Genomic DNA, 24281 nt, shown 5'->3' with positions numbered 1-24281 from the left:
TGTCAGATTCAATATAGAAGGCACAGCATTGTGTTTTAATCTCAATATGTCTGCAAATCCAGTCTCGATCTGTATCTTGTTTACAATCGATTCTGCGGTGAAATGAAGCGAACAAACACGCAATGTCTAACGCACGTGAGCTGGAACCGGCATTTTTATTGCTCTGTAGCACGACCCATTTAGCTCCACGAGTCGGTGCTTCTGCATTCTATGACATCAGTGGTCGACATATTCTGAGATCTCTCGTTTTCTGGGCCTGGTGTCTATAAAAGCTTTTCTTTGACTAACAAGGATGTTTTCAGCTCGGAAACTTACAGGATATTCTTATATCACGATGAACTTTTATATATCAAAGGCTCAAGGGAAAGTTGATTTCTTAATTCATCACCCCTTTAAAGTTTTATGAATTAAATGTATTATTACACATGCTTTCTTGTTATTAAAATGTAATTAAACCATTAAATGGAATCCAGAAAAATAAGATTTACAAAAAATACATTTTGGGAAAAAAACTAAAGAGAATTTGGGGGAAAATTTAACTGTATCTGGGAAACAATAAAACAGATAGGACCCTAAAAAAAATGTGTTACCCTTTTAATAAATTGTTACATTTAAAAAAATATTACATTTTAAGAAATCCAGACAACGAAAAAAAATGGAATACATCAAATTTAAAATGGGAAAAAAAATATTTGTGTGGGAAAAATAATACAAGTTGAGGAAAAGTAAAATGGATTTCATTGGGCCCTACATAAGTAATGCCAGGAAACATATGAAACAAAAAGGCATCACATAGCAAATGCCAACAGTTTGAATAATGTGAACTCACTCCAAAAAATCATTACCATTCATTTCCATCAAGCATCATAACTAGCAAAACTTGATTCATGTTGGGATGGAAAATGCGTATAAACCCATGCAGTTATTTTTTGTAAATGGATGTTTCTCAGAGACAAGCTGTGAAAAGATAAAAATGACAGATTTTGCTGTTGGAATCCACCAGGAAATCAAGCTTTGAGACATCTCAAAAATAATTGCGCCCTATCAGCGATTCAAAAGGTTCCTGATGCCAGCACTCTAGACGTCTGTAGATGCCAGAGTAAAAACAAATCGCAGCAGTGTAAAATCAATATCAGGGGTATCACATCAAAATGATTAATTAGCTTATTGAATGCAGCTCTGTGGAGAGAGTAACAATTGCTGTACAAGTTGTACAAGCCTCTAATGTCAGATTATGGCAGTGATGAATGTGAGGGGGCGTGGCTCTTCACAGCTCAAGGCCAAAAGGCACAGAGTGAGTGGAACTCTACACCTGCAGTAGAACCTGTTCTAAATGGCAGAGACCGGTGGTCTAAGGCCATGCGTCCCTCAAAGCATTTTTCCTAACGTCAGCGTATTGGTTAAAATTTGTTTTCAATAGGAGCGCCGCTTATCTAAAAGCACCAGGAGGGTTACGAGGCGCTGAACGTCTATCCACGCTGATAGCTTGACATTTGTTCTGTATGCCAAGAGTTTAAAAATTTCCAACTTTGGATAAAACACATGCAGTGCTCATCACTGTCACTTTTTACCCAGCTGTCCAATCACAGTGGAGGAGGGCCGGGACAAATACCACACCAACCAACCCTCACATCCTGCTTTTGCAATCGCAATAGACAACAATGACAAACACAACAATGAACAAAATCATTTAAAACAAGAGCCAGAGCAAATAGGCCTACTTAACATTGTACCAACATATTTATCATCAAAAAAAAAAGAAAAATGATCTGCGAAATCAGATACTAGTGACACTTCAGTGGTTAATCCGTATAATAGCAACCCTTACGAAAAAGAAGTATATACAAGCTCATTTAGCCTACTTAAGTAATGTTCAAGTATATTTTTAAGTATACTTGGTGTAGTAAGTATATGTACTAGAAGTATACTTGTAAGTGTACTATTTCAATACTGATTTTTCAATACTGTGGGACTAAATTGGCCCACTTTTTAGTATATAAAAGTATATGTTTAAGTGTACGATAAGTGTAGTAAACTTAAGTGCACAGCTAGTTTTATTTAATTGAACATAGCATCATATTTATAGTTTACTATTTATACATTATTTCTGCTTTTTAAGTATACTATGTTCCCATTTCGCCGGGTGTATGATAGGGCCCAATGGCGGGGAAAGAGTAAAGTAGATTCGCGGTAAATTCCTATGTACACTACCAGTGGACTAGCCTTCACAAAAATTCAGATACTCAGAATTATGAACATATCTGTTTTCTTTATAAATCAATATTTTCAAACAACGTTAGTTTATAAGAGTTTATAAAAGTATATTTTATAGGCTACTCAATCAAAAGATTAAACACAACTACAAGCCAATTGACAGTTTGCAAAGACCCGCCCCCTTTATTTACTGTTGCGATGTCCGACAAGCCATGGCGCTCTGACTACAAACAGGACAGAGCTAGTTACTTTTGATATGAAACAAAGTCTCAACTTTGAAATTGTCATTTTTTTAAAGAAATTTAAACAATAAATACCGTTTTGTGGCTCTTTAATGTGTCGTGATCGCTGTAGCGTCTCAGTTAAAGCTGCTCGTGAACCGATTATCTCTTCCTTCTAGTTCATTGATAAGCATGAAATAAACATGAATGAACACTAAAAGAAATGTTGTTTCAACCGCGGAAAGATGTCAGTACACACCATTTTTCCAAGTTCAAGTCCATCGTGTTAATCTACTCTCCTGAGTGCTTTGTCGGACAAAACAGCAGATTCCGCGATGTGATTGGTCGGATCCTGTCAATCAAACTTGCGGCGAAGGGTGAATTATAATTAGAATACTTAATAATACTTTTAAGTATATCTTGATCAAAATATTGAGTACAGTATAAGTGAAGTACACTTGACTTTGACGTTTTGGGACGTCTGCCTTTACATGCACGTGACCTTTAATGACATCCCATTCTTAATCCGTAGGGTTTAATATGGAGTTGGCCCACCCTTTGCAGATATAACAGCTTCAACTCTTATGGGAAGGCTTTCCACAAGGTGACAATTTTTCTAGAAGCTCATTTGTGAGGTCAGGCACTGATGTTGGAAGAGAAGGCCTGGCTGGCAGTCTCCGCTCATTCATCCCAAAGGTGTTCTATCGTTGAGGTCAGGACTCTGTGCAGGCCAGTCAAGTTCCTCCACAACAAACTCGCTCATCCATGTCTTTATGGACCGACGCTTTGTGCACTGGTGCGCAGTCATGTTGGGACAGGAAGAGGCCGTCCCCAAACTGTTCCCACAAAGTTGGGAGCATGAAATTGTCCAAAATGTCTTGGTATGCTGAAGCATTAAAAGTTCCTTTCACTTTTTCACTTCCTTTCACAAAAAAATATCCTTAATTTAATTTTCCGTTAAATTAATACAGTACATTGTTGACCTTATTTTACTGATTTTTGAGTGATAAGAGTTATGAATTCTGACTACAATGTACAATGTGACTGTTTGTGCAATGTAAATTGTTATGTTTCTATTGAGTATATAGCCGAATAAATATAAATAAATATCCTTGACGTATTTATAATATAACAATTCTACAGACAATATATACAAATGCTCAAATGCCTATCAGTCGATACAGCATTTCATCACCAAAATGGGTTGAGGGTGGCATTTAGGACAGTACTAAACCTGAGCTAAGCTAAGCAAGTGCAGTTTTCACACATGAGTTCCTCTATTTTCCTACCACTTCCCTCGCAGCAACTGTTTTCCGCTTCTTTTTGTGATTATAACCGATATTGCCACGCACTCGTTTCTCTTTGCCAGCATCCACTTGGCAGCCATGGCGCAGCGCTGACAGATTGGTAAGAAGAATTCTGGCACGCAATTGCATTTGTTTTCTATTCCTGAAACAATGGGAGAGAGAGAGCCATATGCTGGGCAGACACGGCCCTGCTGGAACAAGAGCTATTCTGACTCGGTATGCATCCTCACACCGGGTAGACGAGCTATTCTGATACACGGTTTCTCCCATGCTTTGAAAGTCTATTCTTTCAATTTTATCTTTCAATATCAGCGAACTTGATACTAATGCAGCTTACTTGATACAGTGCAGTTTCAAAAGGCCATTTATACACTGAAATCGGTGTCTGAAACAAAGAGATCCATCAGAAAAAACACAATTCTTTTCAAATACAAAAGACATACCCACTGGGATCAAAAAATGATAGCGTTGTTCCATTTTCAAAGGTTCCTCAGAGGCTGGCTCGTGCAACCGAAAGCTTTCGAAATTTATTAAAAGTTAGACGAGGTGTATTTAATATTGCCTCTGATCAGCGGAGCGCAGTGTTCTGGAATTGCCATAATATGAATCAGGCTTAACGCATGGCAGAGCAAAACGCTGTCGCTTTAAACATTTCTGTCAGCCATCAGCATTAGCCCCGAGTAATTAATAACTGCCTGGCCGCGTTCGTACAGGAAACCACATTATGCCTGCACCGGTAAAAAGTGATGTAGTTGTAACTGGAAAGAGAGAGTGAAGACTGATATCCCTCCGTAGTCCTTCTCCAGTTCTGCAGCTTCATGGCTTAAATCCAATTTGAACGGAGCACGAGGGTCACGACAGCTACAAGGTACAGAGAAGAGGTGAGAAGCCGGCAGGAAGGGAAAGAAATGAGAAAAGCAAGTTTCACTTTACCAAAGCTATTGTAAGATGACAGCTTCTACGTTGTCGGACTGTAAAAGATGAGCATCATTGTTTGGCCGGAGCTCGTGGACACAGGGCGGCTGACAGGCAGCTGCTCTTGTTGCCCTCTCATTATTCTGAAAGCACACATTCCCAGCCCACTTTCTGTAGCGTGCGGCCATGTTTACCGAGGCTGCAGACACAACTCCTTGGTCACTGGAGTAGAACAAAGAGAGTGGGCCAATTTGGCAGGGGACGCTTGGACGTGTCTACCCGACGGCTCGCTCAGAGAAGCGTGCTTGGAAATAATGAGTTTGTACGCAGTCTCTGTGTGCGATGTTTGCATGCTTCAAACTACAGTTCCGTTAGGCTTGTCAATTAAAATGATGCATTATTTTTTACAAAAAAAGAGTGACAAAAACTTGACAGAATGACTACTAAAAGTTCTGGAAAGTCATCCAATAAACCCCAAATGTCACTATCTATCACTATCTACCAAATGTTACTACACTCTTAAAAAAAAGGTTCTATATGGCACCAAAAATGGTTCTTCGTTGTAATCATAGAGGAATATAGCATCTTAGTTAAAGAACTGGTGAAGAACCACTGAAGCACCAAAATTGGTGCTACATAGCACTTAAAAAGGTTCCCCTATGATTACGAGCCAAGAACCATTTTTGGTGCCATATAGAACCTTTTTTTTAGAGTGTACTATCTGTTACCAACTATCACATTCTCTTCAGAATACAACACTGTAAACCCTAACGCACAAAATAATTAATTGGTTGGAGTAGAGCCAACTCAAATTAAACAAATTTGTTCAATCAAATTAACTTTTATGAGTATTTAGAACTTTCTTTTTCATTTGAGTTCACAAAACCGACACATTTTAGGTAATCTGAAATTGAGTTTTATGTGCTTATAACTTAAATTTTAATGAAACTGGGCTGGGATTTCAATTTCCCAGCAAGCTTTGCCATGACACTCAAAAGGGAGAGGAAATGCTAAAATTAAGGCCCCGTTTACATACATGGTTATTTTGAAAAACGGAGACATTTCCCTTCGCTTGCGCCCTACGTTTACACGCAAATGGAGAATTCGCCTCTGAAAACGAGTCTTTCTAAAAACTCCGGCCATAGTGGAGATTTTGAAAATCTTCGTTTGCACCAGTGCTTTAAGTGGGCCGGTACGCGCCGGTACTCAGTACCGCCACTTCCAAATATAGCTCTTGAGTGTACCGCCACCTCTCCGTGCGCCCAGAACGTTCTTTTAGCATACCGGTATGCTCATTTGCGAGCAGAGACTACATTACCCATACAGCCTTGAGTTTTACAAGTGAAAAGCGCATGCGTCGCTTTTGCCGCTGTCAGTGTCAACAACTCAACGTGGCCCGGAAAGGGTGTGTGAAACGCGCAACCATAGCTGCTCGGTTCAAATACTAAGCACTTAGTCGCGATCAAATACTCAAATATTTCAAGTATGAGTACAAAATACAAAATTGCTTACATAAACCTTACATTTCTCAACTTTTAAATTCATGTCCCAGTTAAACTTAAGGTTGTCACATTTTCCTGGTTAAATAAACTTTATATACATTAGGCCTACATCAAAACCAAATACAATTATATTTATTGTATTAATAAATAATACATTAATAAATATATATAATAAATAATAATGTTAATAAATAAAACCAAGTAAATCTCATCTAGTTAGTGTTTTAAGCATTTTAACATTTATTCCAAAATAATAACTAAAGGCAATAACAATTTAAACAATATATTTTATTTGTGTATTAATGTTCAACTGTTCTTTTTAATAGTCAACTTATTTTTAGATCATCAGTCATGCTCAGGAAACACTGTCTGTCAGAGACACGAAGATATATCTTTAATTTCCCCAAGCTGATTGCTCATTAAAAAAAAGCCACAGTCATCATGTTTTCAGGCCATTTCAAGTTTGATTTTGACATGACATAAAGCAGTGATATTTAAGTGGCTGAGTTGTTTACTTACTTTTTAATTAGTCTTCCCATTAACGCCATCATTTTGTTCATTCAGACTGATGCGGGAACAAGCATGAAAACAAGAGGCGGGATTTATATCGCATACCCCAATTATATCCAATCATAACCAATCTAGTCTAGGCAATCAAACATTTCTTCTGAAGAAACCACTTTATAGGATAAAGCGTTTAAGCTTGATCAATGTTGATCAATTACCATTACAATTATTTCACAAATATTTGCCAACTCAATGTATTTTTTACAATGGGGTAATTTTGTTGCAATAGCTTACACACAGCACAAGGAAGCTTGATTTCAAATGGTAAATTGAATTTAAAAAGACAAGTAAACAGTAATAAAATAAGAACAAAAAAAATTACCAACAACAGCACAAATAAATACAATAGATTAAAGATACAAATGAAATAGAATTAAAAAAAAATTCAAGTAGGTCTAACAGTAGTGTTAAGGTAAGAAACAAAATAATCAAATTTAAAATAACATTGGATAATCTTCATAGATTAACTTGTGTAACTTTAATGGATTCATCTATTTCTTTTTTACAGTCAAGAGCAGTAAGGGATCGTTTGTCTTTTAGCGAGTGGCACGTTTATTCGGCTACAGTCCCTTTAAAGACCTGACACACACATGGATCCAAAATACTGTTCATGTTACATTGTTCCTGAACTGTTTACGACTGTATACGTTAATACTCACCAAAATGGGCATTGTAAAATTATTTTTGAGTGTATTTGACCATTAAGCTGGGAAAAGGAGCTCATTTTTGCACTTGTATGTCAGAAGTGGCTTCATTACTGTATGTGTGTGCGCTTCACTTGAGAGCGCGAAATCTGCAGGAATGAGTAGAATTATGTGCAATCCCGCATGAAATTCAGACCAGTCACACCAACACTATTTAACCGGAGTGAATGAGAGGAGGCGGGTGCGTGTCAACTCGCTGTCATTCGGAGAGGAGAGTAAGAAAGCGCAGCTGGTATCAGTGTATCGATACAGTAGAAAGGAGTATTAGTATCGTTTCAGATATTTCAGTATCGATACATATCAAAATATCAAAATTTTTGACAACACTAATCCAAAGTCCTTTTCAGGCAAGTAATTTCCCTCGGCGGCCATCTTTGAAAATATTTCAATCATGCAAGTGCAGCTACTATCTCTTTAAACGGGGAAACATCAAATTCTCCAAAGTTGTTCACCTAGCTTACGATTAAATTTCATATTTGAAATCACCAATGAAATCTGACAGCTGTATCATAAATTTATCTCAAAATCATGACCACCCCCCCCCCCTACATTTTTCATGCTGGACCAGCCAATGTGTATGTGCAGCAGGGTTGCGTTGTGTTTTTTTGGCAGGGTTCCCTGCAAAAATTCGCATTCCCGGGGCTAAATATCACATAATTGAGGTCGCATCAACCCGCGGACATGAAAAACCGCCCGCGGAAACAGTGTTAAAGTAGCCCGATTCCGCGGGAAAACCGCAGACTTGGCAACACTAATGTGCAGTCCTAAGTGTGTGTGCGTTTCTATAGCAAGCGGAGCTTCTAAAGGCAGCTGACGCAATGACCAATTGGTGATTGGCTCTTTTATTTAGAAGGCGGGACTTATTTAGCCATATTGCAGGCTGCACTTTCTCCCATTTATAGTAAAATTACTGCACCGTCTTTGTCTAATGTCTTTGGACAATCATCCTGAAGTTTATATTGCAATATTGACCAATTATGGCCTTGCTTAGGATCTTGCACTTTCATGGAAATATTCTATTCCAAAAGACAAATATACGATTCAGCAGGTTTATACAAAAACGTTTGAGAGTTGTGTACTAATATTTTTGATTAATTCTGGTATAAAATGATGAAAGCTTACGGTGAGCAAAGAGTTATCAAAAATCATTTACGGTCCTGTTTAGCTCTCAAAAACATGGCTCATCCATTAATGGTCATAAAAGGAGCTTATTAGAACAACCCCATTTCTGTATAAAAAGATGAAAGACGTGATCTGTTATAAATAGACTGTGAGTTGGCATATTTCTCAGCTCAGAACACGACTCTTTTCCATATCTATTCTTAGCCTGCTGAAAGTATGCCAGAAAACATTGTGTCAAAGCTGTCTGCATGGACTCCACATGAAATCAATTAAGGAACAAAACTTGACACCTTTAACCTGACTTGCAGTCTAGACATTTCTATACATTATTACTACATCTGCATTTAGACTGATTATGCACTCCTTACATGTTTCATTTAGTACTTTAAAATAAACAAAAGACAGAGTGTTTGCCTACATTTAGGGTACATTTACATGACAACGATGTACTAAAAAACGGAAACGTTTTCCTTCCGATTTTTGCGTACACATGACAACGTTGCCAAAACTATCTCCATTCACACATATCAGCGAAAAAGACTAAAAACGCTGTATTCTGCTGCCAGGCCAGTAGTTGGTGATGTTACTTTGTAAAGAAACCCTACATGCCTATAGACTGAGCATGTAACAAGCATGCGCATGACATCACTGTTTTCACAAATTCGGGTTTTTGTAGTTTACACAGAGACGATAAAAGTATCGTTTTAAAAAATGTTCACTTTGAAACCGTATTTCAAAAGTTTCCATTTTCAGGCCCCCAAAACGCCGTTGTCATGTAAATGAACATCCAAAATGCATAAAAAGTTTTCAGTTTTTTTGGTTGAAAACGGCGTAGTGTAAATTTAGCTCAGTCTATGCATATTTGACATTTTACAAATAATTTATATTTAAATAATTTCTAAAATACATTAATATCTATAAAATATGTAGATAATTTATTTACAAACAAATACAAGCTTGCATTCTATAGGGACAAATGTAACAAAAGTAGAATATTTTTTATTTCACATAATTACATATTATTTAGAAAGAGAAAGATTACAAAATATAAAATAATATAAAAAAATATACGAATTGAAGGCAGGACTTCCTTTTTCCTTTAAAAAAGCAAACAATAAAACAGCCTGACTGACATATTTCTGCATAGAAACAGACTAGTAGTTTTGAAAGTTTCTACCGGAGTCCCAGAAGAGGTCACGCTCGACACAGAAGAGAGAAATTTAATGAAAAAACTTCAAATAACCTTTTTCTGACAGTCGTTCATAAAAAATGCATGTTCCTATGGTCTTATCATGGCCTTGTCTTACAGATAACCTCACGTTATGTTTCCATTTGACAGTATTTTTATTAAACCGCACAGAAACCTGAGAGGAGCCGTCCCTTACCTTGCCTGACTGCAAGTGTGGTAGTGTAGACCAGGAACAGCAGGATGTAGTTGAGAAAGCTCTGAAACACAGGGGTGTTGGCGTGGTAATCATCCGCCAGATATTTGCTGGTCAGGCCAATCCCACAGATGAGCAGTGATAAGACCTGGCCGAGGGCCAGCGTGAGGAGAAGTTCCCTGTGAACGGAAACCCAGGAGTCAGTCACATATCACAAAGATTCATAGGGAAACTGTACAGTAAGTATGTACTGCCTCCCTCTTGCAGCAACATCTCTTCTCTGATTATGTGTTTACTGGCGTGAGGGCGGGGCAACCTGTCACTCACATGACATCACAGCAATAGCAAACCATAACCATGGGGGAAGAAAAGACTATCGCAACTTCCATTTCTCTGACAGAAGGACACATGTAAAGCAGTGCAAATTATAGAACCAGCTAAATTGTGACGGTTAGTATACATATAACTGCTGCTTATGGAGTGATTCAATGAGTCCAAGCATAAATCTCAACAACTTTGGAGAATAATGGGTTTAAGGTATCCATATGTCTATCCATAAGAGTTGTGGCACAGCAGTTAGCGGCAGATTAATCAGGCGACTGGGTTTGAGTCCAACTCACCCCATCATAACAACACTGTAAAAAAAAAAAGTTGTTTCAACTTAAAAATGTAAGTGTTCATGCTGCCTTAAAATGTTTAAGTTTAAGGCTTGTTCACACCGGGACTATTATCACGCGCTTATCGCCGACGTTTAACGCCTCGTGACTAAACAAAGGGCACCACTGGGAGTGTGCACAAGGCTTAAGTCAACTCAAATATCCAAGATGTCACTTAGTACAACTTTACATTTTAAGTTGACTAAACTTTAAGGGCCCTATCTTGCACCGAGCGCAATTGACTTTGTACACCGACGCATGTGTCATTCCTATTTTGCACCCGCGCAAAGCGCGCTTTTCCCTCCACAGAAGCACGTCGCTAAACTAGTGAATGAACTTGCGCTCCCTGGGCGGTTCAGCGCAAAAAAGGAGGCGTGTTCCGGCGCAAACAATCCCTGGTGCTATTTTGCTGTTCCATTAAACAATTGCGCCACTGACCAGAAAAAACCTAGTCTAAAGTCAGTGGCGCGTTGCGCGTTGTTCATTATGCTATTTTAAGGGCGCATGCTTGACCATAATGTATAGCGTGCACAACGCGCATACACTTTGCTCATGTAACCTACACAGATGCAACAGAAATCATTGTGGTGTGCCACGAAGATGTGAAAAAATAGGCATAAATCTAGCTTACAAATGATTCAGGCTAATTGTAATAATTAAGGATAAGACCTGTTTGCCCAATAGTGGCAAGACATATATGTATATAAGGACATCTGACAAATTGGTTTGTCCGTCAAGAACCAGGAAAAAAAATCGACTGAAAAACTGAAAAAACTGAAAGACTGAAAAAAAAAAAAAAGACTGTGAAATCACCTTTACCATAATGTAGGCCTACAACATTACAACTTCACTTCTCTGTCTTTCACTGCTCTTACAAGAACATCAGTCTCCTCGGCTGTGAACCGCTCCTGGCGTGCGCCTGGTAAATACGCCATAATAATAGCAATCCATAATGGAACTTGCGCACCTGCTTTTAAAGGGAATGTTGGATGACGCTCGGATTGGTTTATACACGTTACGCCCAAACCACACCTATGAATAATGAAGCTACTTCAGACCAACCCATTTTAGATTTGCGGCGGGCGCAAGAGCCATTTATCCCGCCGGGAAAATAGCAACAGCGCCGAGACCCGCCCACAAAGTTACTTGCGCTTCGCGCTTTGACACTTGCGTTTCAGATCGTTAAAATAGGGCCCAAAATGTTAAGGCAGCACGAACACTTACTTTTTTTTAATCTTAAAGCTACACTATGTAACTTTTCCGTCCACTAGAGGTCGCCTGTTCAAAACAAAGGTGTAGTTTGATGACGCCACGTTTGAGCGCAGAATCTTGGGACATGTGGTCTCCACCTCACAGCCGGTGGAAAACAGTCAGGATAGGACTCGGGCAGAAATCATGTTCATGGATGCGATTATTAACATTACTGTAGTATGAAGCAGAGCAGGACTGAGTGTTGTGGAGCTGAGCAAGGCCGCTGGAGTGATTGGAGAGCGGGACTGTTATTATGGCATAGTCGCCGGCAGGACTTTTATTATGACACGGTCGGCGGCGCCACTTCCTCTTTTCCAGTCATGAGTATGAGGTAACGCAACTCTGTTTATCGTATTAGATATATCGGAGTGTGCTGAAAAGGAAGTTATGACGTTCGCTCGGCGGCTGCTATGACACTTGTTCACATTGCAGTGAGAGTACAGCGTTTCTGCTAAATAAAACCGGAAACCGAGGGTAACACAGATATGACGCAATCGACAGGCGACTTCCTCAAACGCATAGTTCACACGTCCCGGTCCCTTGGTTAAAATAGCAATTTCTCACGATTTACAAATGGTTGGAAACATTTGGGATATTCTAAGTACTCAACTGAACAAAATATATAACACTGGCCCAGTGGTTTTTGGATATTTTACTGCAAAAATCTTACATAGTTCACCTTTAAAAAACTACTTTTTTTTTTACAGTGAAGGGTCTAATCTTGCTAACTTTTACCAAGTGACAGAATAATTTCTGCCACAGAATTTGATTGATTTTATTTTTGTAATTTAACACAATTGTATTCCCTTTTGTTTATTGTGTGTAAGTGCATCACTCTAAAAAAAAAAATGGTTCTTGGCTCGTAATCATAGGGGAACCTTTTTAAGTTTTTAGAGTGTATATTTCAATTCATCAATTAAAAATATACAATTACAATAACACAGAAAAATGTGAACAAAGTGAAAGGTATGAATACTTTGAGGAAACAATAGGCCTATCTATCTCTCCATAAGGATACCACAAGCCTGGCTCAACCCTCCTACGTACTTCCGCTCAATTTCCATTTTCCTTTAGTAATCCGTCTGGGATTGCGGTATATTCTCTGGTCTTCTCCGGTCAAATTTTAACCGGTCCAATCATTGAACAGAGGGAGTGGCTGAGAACGATGATGTTGATGTCGTGCTCTAGATTGAGATGACATCCGTCACAACCAAACGTTAGCGATTGGTTATGGCAGATCCAGAGTGGCTCTGGGCAGATCCAATAGTTTTAAACTTCCTCAGAGTACCCCCCTTCAAGGAAGTTAACGCTTGTCAATGGAGGGTGGCCAGACTCTCTGTACAAATGAAATGTAATGTACGAGAGTCTGGTAGGACCAGGCTAAAAATATTCAGGTGCAGATGAGGAAACACTTTTACAGAGTCTGTAAGAATAAAATCGCTCAATACATATACAACATAGATAGACAGATAGAACAATCCAATTTTATGTACAGAAAAGAATGCTGTGTTTGGGAATAAATAAGTAAAAGGAGCAACACCATTTAACCTTAACTACACTTTAAAAATCGTTCTTAATGTCTGTGGTAAAAAAAAATACTTAAATTAATGTTAAAAACATAAAAACATTTCACATTTGATTATATTTTGAAATATAATGTATACAATTTAGCAAAATACTGCTGTTCAGAATGATATGATGGGTTAAATACATATATACATTGACAAATATATTAGGGCTAATAGTCGATTAAACATTAGTCGAGAAGAGGCTTAGTTGACCAAATTGAATTTTTTTGTGTTATAACTTCAGTTAATAACTGCTTGTAGTGTTGTAGATAATTATTTTCTTCCAACAAGACAGCTCGACTGTACTTTCAATTATTATTTGCTTTGCGAGAATTAAAATAACTTTCACCTCCCATCAAGCAACCATTTTAAGAGCTGTCTGCCACATCCTTCCTGTCGGCTTTACGTGATGATAAAATCACACCATCTGTCATGGTGATAAACAAACCACCTTGCTGTAATTCATCAACACGTTTCATCAGATTTGCCATTTTCTGGGTGGTGTCAGATGTTAGTTACAGGGGGTGGTTAGGGAGCAGATCAGTAAAATCCACCTCATAGCTGCCGGTGCAACAGGGCATGTTTAATTGTTGGTGCAGTATGTGTGTGTGCATGTGTGCCTGAGTGTGTGACAGTCCAATTGGTGGGATCAGAGCCCCGAAGAGAACACAGGAAATGCAGGCGTGTGGATCCCGGTGAGGGAATTAACTGTCAATCAACTGGGCTTAAATGTAGGGGACTTGCCCTCTCTTCAAAAACCCCATCCAGCTCCCCAGTGAACACAGTGCATACTAAATGAGCCAGTGCCCGCTTCACCCGCATGTGAGTAACGAATGAAGCACACGTACAGGTTAACATGCCGGAAGATGAAAGAGAAGGCGCATTATCAAAAAACATGCTGCATCGGTACACTGTCAAAGACTAGGTGGAAAATGGGTCAGGAAAAAAAACAATGTTTGTCCTTCCTTTCAGAAAAATCCTCTTAGTCTAGTACAACAGAGATGATAAAATGAATGTTACTCTTTGGTAGGTAATTGAAAAGTGGAGTAGAGGGTATCTGAAAATATAAGTCGGCATAATCACAAGAAATTGTGTATACACTGGTGTTTTTATGGGCATTTTTGACCATTCTTCTAGAAGCGCATTTGTGAGGTCAGGCACTGATGTTGGATGGTCACAGTCTCCGCTCTAATTCATCCCAAAGGTTTTCTATCGGGTTGAGGTCTGGACTCTGTCCAGGACAGTCAAGTTCCTCCACACCAAACTCGCTCATCCATGTCTTTATGGACCGCCGCTTTGAGCACTGTTGCGCAGTCATGGTGGAACAGGAAGGGGTCATCCCCAAACTGTTCCCACAAAGTTGGGAGCATGAAATTGTCCAAAGTGTCTTGGTATGCTGAAGCAATAAGAGTTCCTTTCACTGAATGGAAAGAATGAACGGGGCCATGTATCGTGAGATTTTGAGTAAAAACCTCCTTCCATCAGCAAGGGCATTGAAGATGAAACGTGGCTGGGTCTTTCAGCATGACAATGATCCCAAACACACCACCTGGGCAACGAAGGAGTGGCTTCGTAAGAAGCATTTCAAGGTCCTGGAGTGGCCTAGCCAGTCTCCAGATCTCAACCCCATAGAAAATCTTTGGAGGGAGTTGCCTGTTGCCTAGCGACCTCCCTAAAACATCACCATCTAGAGGAGATCTGCATGGAGGAATGGGCCAAACTACCAGCAACAGTGTCTAAAAACCTTGACGAGACTTACAGAAAACGTTTCACCTCTGTCATTGCCAACAAAGGGTATTTATAACAAAGTATTGAGAAGAACTTTTGTTATTGACCAAATACTTATTTTCCACCATAATTGCAAATAAATTCTGTAAAAATCAGACAATGTGATTTTCTGGATTTTTTTTCTCATTCTGTCTCTCATAGTTGAAGTGTACCTATGACGAAAATTACAGGCCTCTCTCATCTTTTTAAGTGGAAGAACTTGCACTATTGGTGGCTGACTAAATACTTTTTTGCCCCACTGTATGTGGATGTTACTTTGACACGTACCACTTCAACATGCAGACCATGTACACCCTTTCATGGAAGCGGTATTCCCTGGTGGCTGTGGCCTCTTTCAGCAGGATAATGCGCCCTGCCACAAAGCAAAAACGGTTCAGGAATGGTTTGAGGAGCACAACAACGAGTTTGAGGTGTTGCCTTGGCCTCCAAATTCCCCAGATCTCAATCCAATCGAGCATCTGTGGGATGTGCTGAACAAACAAGTCCGATCCATCGAGGCCCCACCTCGCAACTTGCAGGACTTAAAGGATCTGCTGCTAACATCTTGGTGCCAGATACCACAGCACACCTTGGTCTAGTGGAGTCCATGCCTCGACGGGTCAGGGCTGTTTCGGCAGCAAAAGGGGGACAAGTCATTAGTTTGTGAGTCACACTGCACTGTTTGTGCTGTGTAGCCAGCGAAGATAAAATTGAATGGCGTTTTAAAATGAATTATTATTTGCGATAGACAGTATTATTCATCTTATAACATTTAACTCAGACTGCAAGCTAATTTACTGAGGTAAAATATTATTTCCTGTGCTGTGGTCCTGTAGATTCAGTAGCAGTGCAGAAAACGATGCTTAAGGTTAATTAGATGTGCACACAAGAAAAAATGTTTATCTATTCAGGCAACATTTCAGAGCCAAGTACTTCAATTAGCAACAATAAAACAGCTTTGAGACTTTGAAAAGGTTACTGAAAACTTATTTGTTTATTCGCAGTCACATTAAAAAGCTGTCCTCATTACAAGAAAAGCGTGTAGTACTGTGTTTTACACAATTAACTGCAGTCTATGAACCTATCCAAAACGGTGAATTTGATGAGGATTTGCAGTCTCGTGGCTTTCAGTATGCGTATGTGTGAAGCGCATGAGACCGTACAGTTTTCTATTTGTCATGTTATTTCAGATGGATGCTCACGGAAGTACCACATTTGTGGACAAAAAGACAACTCTATTTAACAAGGATGAAATATTACAGAATATTCAGCTGTAGTAGAATAATTACACCAAGACAGACCATGAATAGGAAGGTTATTTATATTTGATCTAGTTAGATTTGTTTTAATAAATAAATTTTATATATATATATATATATATATATATATATATATATATATATATATATATATATATATATATTATTATTATTATTATTATTATTTTTTTTTTTTTATGTATATGTCCTTTTTTTTATGCTCAGAGCCTTGCAACGAAATTTCGTTCAACTGTATATTGCAAAATGTGCAGCTGGATGACAATAAAGTCTGTCTAAGTCTAAGTCTAAATTCTCATATTCAAGTCAACAACAGGCACTGAAAGAAAAGTATCAAATACTCTCGAGGTTAACCCAAGAACATTTGTTACCACAGGCGATTCGAGGATTTCAGTCTTAGGGAGGCTCATCCTTTAATCTGAGCATGAGCTGATGTGGCTCAGAGGGATATTTTTTCTTTAAGTGTGAGAGGTCACAAGTTCAAATCTTGCTTGACTGATCATTTGATAAATAAATAAACTAATTAAAATGCCATCTGTTTGTCAGTAGATGTATTTCAGTAATCATGGCCTATTGGGTTGCATTTATCTTGTGATTTCACTGGAACGGAGAGCGCTCAAATGAGATGGATGAGAAACTTTTAATAATTCAATAACCTCACAGCTTACTACAGCCACTGTCTTCAGCAAACGTGAAGACAGATAAACAATCACAGATTTTCGTTTTTTAAGGGGACTGGCAGCTGTAGTCTCTCTAAATAGTGTCTGCTAGCAATGTTTGTTACCATGTCTTTGTCGTGGAATGGAAGGAATTCAGCATTGTGATCTAGTTTATGAGTCTGAGACTAATGAATGTCCGATTAGCTCCTAAGCACTTCACCAGCTCTGCCAATAATTGAGCAATGGCCAATTTCACGATAACAGTATTAAATGATGGAGCAGATATCACACATCTCACATCTCTATCCCCACGGCTTTCGTGGCCATTTTCTAATTTTCTCAAAGACTACAGGCTTTTGCCAAGAACATCACGAGCTGCAGGCAAAAGCTTTGAGCTCCATGTAATAGCACTCGGATCTGACAGCAATGATCAATCATGTGTGACAATTTTTTTCTTTAAAAAATTACATACTGACTGATTGAAAATAAAATAAATAATTAAAGTAAAATAATTTGAGATTTAAATAAAATTTGAAATTATTTAAAATTTTATTTAAATCTTAAATCATTTTATTTTTATTATTTTTATTTCAATCATATCATTTCAAATAAGATCAATAAGACAAAATAAATAATAAAATACAATAAAATCCATGTAATAGCACTTGGAAATGATAGCAATGATCAATCATGTGACCATTTTTTTCTTCCAAAAATGCCACAATAAATTGGTAAAATTAAATTAAATTAAATTAAATTAAATTAAATTAAATTAAATTAAATTAAATTAAATTAAATTAAATTAAATTAAATTAAATTAAATTACCATACCAACTTGCCAAACCACCAATAGTCTCTTTCAGATATGTCCTACTCACAACTAGCTAAGAACCGATAAATTAGCTAATAGTAAATTAAAGCAAAAAGGTTACAAAAAATATAATTATCAAATCACTTCCTGCTTATATTAAAGGAACACTCCACTTTAAAAAAAAAAAATAGGCTCATTTTCCAACTCCCTAGAGTTAAACAGTTGAGTTTTACCATTTTCGAATCCATTCAGCCGATCTCCAGGCCTGGCGGTAGCACTTTTAGCATAGCTTAGCATAGATCATTGAATCTGATTAGACCGTTAGCATCTCGCTCAAAAAAATTACCAAAGATTTTTGATATTTTTCCTATTTAAAACTTGACTCTTCTGTAGTTACATTGTGTACTAAGAACGACGGAAAATGAAAAGTTTTGATTTTCTAGGCCGAAATGGCTAGGAACTTTATTCTCATTTCGACCTAGAAAATAGGTCTTAATGCACAATGTAAATAGAAGAGTCAAGTCTTAAATAGGAAAAGTCTTGAAACTCTTTGGTCATTTTTGAGTGATACACTAACGGTCAGATTCAATGATCTTTGCTAAGCTATGCTAAAAGTGCTACCGCCAGAACCGAAGATCGGCTGAATGGATTTGAAAACGGTAAAACTCAACTGTTTAACTCTAGGGGAGTTGGAAAATGAGCCTATTTTCCAAAAAAGTGGAGACTTCCTTTAAATAATCCATTTACATAAAACAGTGATACTCAAAGTGTTGGATGCAGCAAATATTTCAGCACAAATCATTTAACATCTCTGCCGTTTGAAACTTTTTAAGAATTGACCCGTCAATCATTGGAGATTAAATATTGAAATGTCATACATGATTGAGGCCTTGCGTGTGTCTCAGAAAGGTCCAAAACCCACATGCATGAGCTCACTACCCAACAGTTCCACATAACTAAATTTGCATTTAGATAGAAACCAATTTGCTTTTCTCTAAGGCCATTGTATTTAAGATGAAATATATAGTTTTCCCCTTTCCCCTTCCGTCTTTTTGGTCTATGTAGCATTGCCCCAAGACGAATTACCTGGCCGAGAGTTGAATTGAATTTGCTTTATAGCTCCTGTTAGGAGCTCTCTTTCATTATGGAAGAGAAAGACTGACAAGGACAAAAAGAAAATGACATTAAGCTCATATATGCTTTACTGTCCTTCACATGTACCTGCTTTGCCCTCAAAATATATAAATGTAACCAGGCTGTCTGCTGCAAAGCGTCCGTACAATAAATGCTCAGAATGATGGATGATGTTTGAAATGTGATGATTGGTCACTCCAGTCCTCTAGATATGTTCAGACTATGAAGCAGCTAGAGTGTTTGTGAAGACTCACTCCAGCATTCACTGAACCAATGAAAGAATTCATGTTGTATTTGTTGAACTCTGTTTTCCTCAAGGACAGAGGCGTGATGAGGACAAACAGAGGAGCAAAACAGCAACTATTTATCTGCTGATGCAAACAGAAAAAAAAGAGGTTAAGACACAATGGGCCCCGGCCTCTGTTACAAAAATGTCCTGTTGTGTTGCACTCCTGGGCCATAAAACACATTGATTTTAGACAAAGTGTGACAAATATTCCCCGGTAGTTTTCAGGGACGTTTTCCGTTCAACAGAAATGTCATGAAATAAAGTAATTTGGGGTTGACTTTCTGTTCGTTCAAGACAAGTTCTTTGTAACCGATTTCCACTGAAGGCAAGTTTGCAGAACCTAAGTGCAGTTTTATTCAAGAGATACAAAACATAAAACAAAGACTTGGCTTGGCAAAACAAGAAACAAAAGTCTTGGCTTAACGTGGCATGGCTAAACAGAAAACTCACCATACAGCAGGTTACACAAACAATACCAGACAGAGGCTGCGTCCGAAAACCTAGGCAGCTGACTCGTTGCCTCGCTGCCTTATCAGACAATGGCTTGTGAGGCAGCGTTTGTGCATGAAGGCACCTCACAAAACTAATTTCGGACAGACTTCTTAGGCAGAGTAACAGTTTAATGATCTACAGCAAAATAGAGAGAGCTTTGGTGGGAACTAAACAAATATTTAATTACTACATTAGTAATTTCTCGCTAGAAATTACATCAGAAGTAGAAAATGCTGGTTAAAACGTACATTTACACACAAACTGACCAGCAAACGCAACTTTCGGACACCATCTTTTTTTTCAGCTAAACTGTCACAGAATGGAAAGCACAGGATTGTGGGATATCAAAGGCAGCGAAGGATAAAAATATGCTGCATTCGAAAAAATTGATCAGATGAAGGTATCTCTCAGGAGACAGGAAGTGAAGCTAACATTAGATTTGGACGTGCCTTGGTGCCTTCCTGGCTTGAAATGTGTCCTCCGAAAGCAGCATTTTCCAGGTTTCGGATGCAGCCAGAGACAACAGGGCAAACATGAGGGCTTAAATACACAATTACTAATGCATAGACAAGACACCTGTGAACAATGATAAACCAATGAACCAATGTGAACATGACAACAGAACACATGACAAGAGAGCAAATGGCAGGATCACATGGTGGCGGTAATGCACACTAAAAAGTTGTTTGCCAACCACCATAAAAAGAAAGGGCCTGTCCCGAATGGCACACTTCATGTGCAATTTCGGTCTTGTGGACTTACAACGGCCGTTGCGTGCGCATGTCCGTTAAGTCCACGAGACCGCAGGGTGTCCCATTTGTCATTTTAGGTCTCAGAAGGGTGCTCGCGAGCACCCCCTTTGAGGTCGATATGCGCCCTCGATGCGCACTTCTACCGAGCCCGCACTGGTGCGGGTTACGCAGCGGACTTCTTCCCAGCAGTGGCATTGCGTCGTGAAAGTGCGGACTCAGAGAAAGACCGTGAGGGTTTAGGGTGCCATTTGGGACAGGGCCAAAGAAGAAGAAGAAGGATCACATGAGGGCAAGGGAATCACATGACAAACCAGGAAAACATGACAGAGAACATGGCTGAATCTGTATCGCCCCCTATACCCTTAAATAGAGCACTATTTGAAGGGACAGCCATTTGTAGTGGTGTCCTAAACCGTTATTGAGTGCACTCATTCTATCCCACATTGCACCGCAATAACAAGTGTACAATATACCTACACACAGCGGCTGTCCGAATTCGTTTTCATTTACTCCTTCAAGTGAACTTTATTAGTGAACTAAAGTAGGGAATAGTGAATGAGGGTTTAGGGGGCGATTTCGGATTCAGCCCATGACAGTGAACATGATAAACTAAGAACATGAAACAAAAACAAAACACACTGTGACATTCTTAAAATAATGTTTAAATAGATTTTAAAGAAGTCTTTAAATAGATTACATTTACAAGAACGTTTCATATTCAATATTAATTTTTTTTTAAATAATTGAATATGAAACATACTCAATTCAACTCTTGGCCAGGTAATTCGTCTTGGGGCAATGTTACATAGATCAAAAAGTGAAAAAATATATATACTGTATACAGTATATTTAATCTTAAAGCTACACTGTGTAACTTTTTTAGTCTATTCTTAGCTAAAAACACTTAGTTCTTTCAAAAATATATGTGCTCATTAATGTATATTTACTTCTTTCAAGTAATAAAGTATTCTCGTAAGTTTATAATATGCCATTGAAAATACATAAGGTAATGGGATCTAACGGTGGTCGCCATGTTGCCCCTCCATCTTGAAAGTACATTAGCCAAAGAGGGACATACCCGTAAATTCAAGCTTCACCTTTCGCGTTTTAACCGGTTTTAACACTGTGCGCGTCAACTTGTTCAGACTTGTCTGGTGCATGCGCAGAGAGTTTTCATCTCAGCAGCTCCAGTAACAGAGTTATACAGAGTTTTCCTGGCTTGTTTATTCCTCAAAAGTCTGTTTTTCCTTGTGTGGTATTTCTGTGCGTTAATAACTCCGTAAGTAATAATAGTTATTGTCATTGTGGATGTGTTTCAGAGTGTGTCATCGCGAAATTCAGTTGATGTCACCTCAGAAGTATTTTTGTGTCAACATACAATAGCGTAATGCTCACCTATTTGAATAGTCATTCAGTTATTTTGTTATCAACAATGTTTATTCGTTTATAGAATATATTTGCTTGTAATGTATGTTGATGGAAATATGTATCAGGTCTGATCGGCATATTAACACTTGTTATACAGAGCTAAACCTGCGCACACACTTTTGTAATCCGACACCGCTTGTTAGCAGCGGCAGCTCCGCTCCTTTTAATGCAGCTGCATTTAGCGCCTATATGTGGTACAATAAGCTCTGGTTTACGGTTACATTATACAAATGTAACTTATAAGTATAGTTATACAGTTCTTAACTGTGTATATTCTGTCATGTCATTATCATGTATATTTACCATCCTAATTTGTTCTCTCACAGAAACCACATTTATGTACATATCCATGCAAACCTGTTTATGCCTTGCAATTGGATGACTGAATAAACATTACTATCATCAAAGTTCACTCTGGATTAGCTGCAGTTCTTTCTAGCCGAATAATTAGGCCAGTTGAGTTCCAACCATCCCACTGCGCACAGAATATCCCACAGGCACCGTGTCGAATGTGGACGAGGTCGAACTGGAAGCCATATTAATCTTGGACTAAATCGGCCACCGTAGGAGTTAAAACGAAATCGGAATTGAACAGAACAGAAACTAAAATTCACTGGATGGTCATATACATGTTCACCACTAGATGGGGGAAAATATCACACAGTGTAGCTTTAAATAGCAAATTGGTTTCATATACATATATATAAAGTGCCGCATACATTTTCGACCGTCTCTGCTTGTTTGCAGCACAGGGGTAAATAAAGAACTGGTTCTTTGAATAAGTACAGAGCTTTCTTATACTCAAGAAACACTAATAAAGGCTAATGTTTCATGTATTTGAGAGGCAGAGAAGATTGTCTTAGTCTAGCCTTTGTTGTCAGAGGCGTAACTTTGTTTTAAAAAGTGGTTGGGACAGGTGTGTGTGTGTGTGTGTGTGTGTGTGTGTGTGAGGGGGTGGGGGGGTGGGGGGGGGGTTAATACAATGCTATATCAGATGTAAAATATGTACAATAACAATTGCAGAAAAAATTATATTAAGATGTCCAGGAATCAATTTCAATAGTAAATTGGGTTTAATTTATCGATATAGAAGTCATGTTTAATGTGATAGATTCATTCTTGCACCAAGATTTTTCACGTGATTAAATGCATAGATTTGTGAAATGCGTTTGCATTCCCTAATGGTTTAGTGGTAGAACTTTTGTTAAGCATGTCAGAGGTTCTGGGTTCTAATCTACCTGTCACAGGTTGTTGCAGGCAAACAGACGATGAAGATGATTAATGTTCCAACAAGTTTAATAGCATGAATAGTTCTCAATAAGACAGACAGCGAGATGTTTCAAAAAGTGGTGGGGACATGCCCCACCCGTAAATTCAGGTATGTTTGTCGTCGAGTCCAATAGCCAATACTGTGTTAAATATCCTGTGAAATGTTTTGTAACATGAGATTTGAGGTTTACTCTCGTCTGTCAAGAAGTGTCAGGTTCGTTTGAGTTTCTGTTTATGTTCACTGATCAATGTTTATATGAATAAAAGCCTAAATTCAATCTGTTTATCATATAAAGCGATCATGTCTCGTCAGAAAATGTGGACTAAACCGCTCAATTCATATGGATTAGTTCTACGACTTTTTATCAACTTTTTGAAGAGTCTAAGGGCGTTTTCACACCTGAAAGTCCGCACCAAGGTCCGAACCGAAGTTCATGTTTTGATACATTTTATAGATTTGGTTAGTTTTGGTTTGGTTTCACATTGCAATTATGCAAGCGCACTAAAGAACTTTACATGACACACTTGCGTCCACTCGTCATCATCTATGTGGGCTGCATCTTGACATTGATTGGATTGTAAATCCATAAATCCACACATATTTCTCATGTTTTTGAGACGAGTAGCCTGCTGAGCTTCGGTTTATTTGAGACGCGGTCCAGTTCATGTATAAAGCATGTGATCGCTTCCGCAATTATTGTCTGCTATAGATTATTTCCTTCTTATTTATTAAATCCAGGCAATTATCTGATTAAACGTTGATTTAAATTAAGATACAATTTATACAAAACGAAATTCACATTAAAGAAAGGCTTTCTAAGCAAAATCATACAAAATTTCTTTCAAAATAATTTCTGACCTTCTGTCTTCTGACATATTGCGCATTTTTTCACTTTTCATAATCAATGTAGCCTTAAAAATAACATTATAATATTTAAACATAAACAGGAACTTCCTGTAAATGGTCTGAAAGTATGAACCATACAGAAAATAC

At 38.2% G+C, this 24281-nt stretch overlaps 1 protein-coding gene across 1 annotated transcript in view; it reads right to left on the bottom strand.

Moving 5' to 3' along the window:
- slc35f1 (solute carrier family 35 member F1) overlaps positions 1-24281 on the bottom strand; it is a 136793-nt gene that overhangs the window by 66820 nt on the left and 45692 nt on the right. Inside the window, exon 2 of the mRNA XM_079831987.1 lies at positions 9938-10113. Within this exon, the coding sequence (XP_079688113.1) occupies positions 9938-10113 (176 nt within the window). The remainder of the gene's footprint in view (positions 1-9937; positions 10114-24281) is intronic.

This window comes from Gobio gobio, assembly GCF_949357685.1.
Source record: "Gobio gobio genome assembly, chromosome: 12".
Lineage (NCBI taxonomy): Eukaryota > Metazoa > Chordata > Actinopteri > Cypriniformes > Gobionidae > Gobio > Gobio gobio.
Note: the sequence above shows the minus strand (reverse complement) of the source record. Positions and strands in the feature narration are given on the sequence as shown.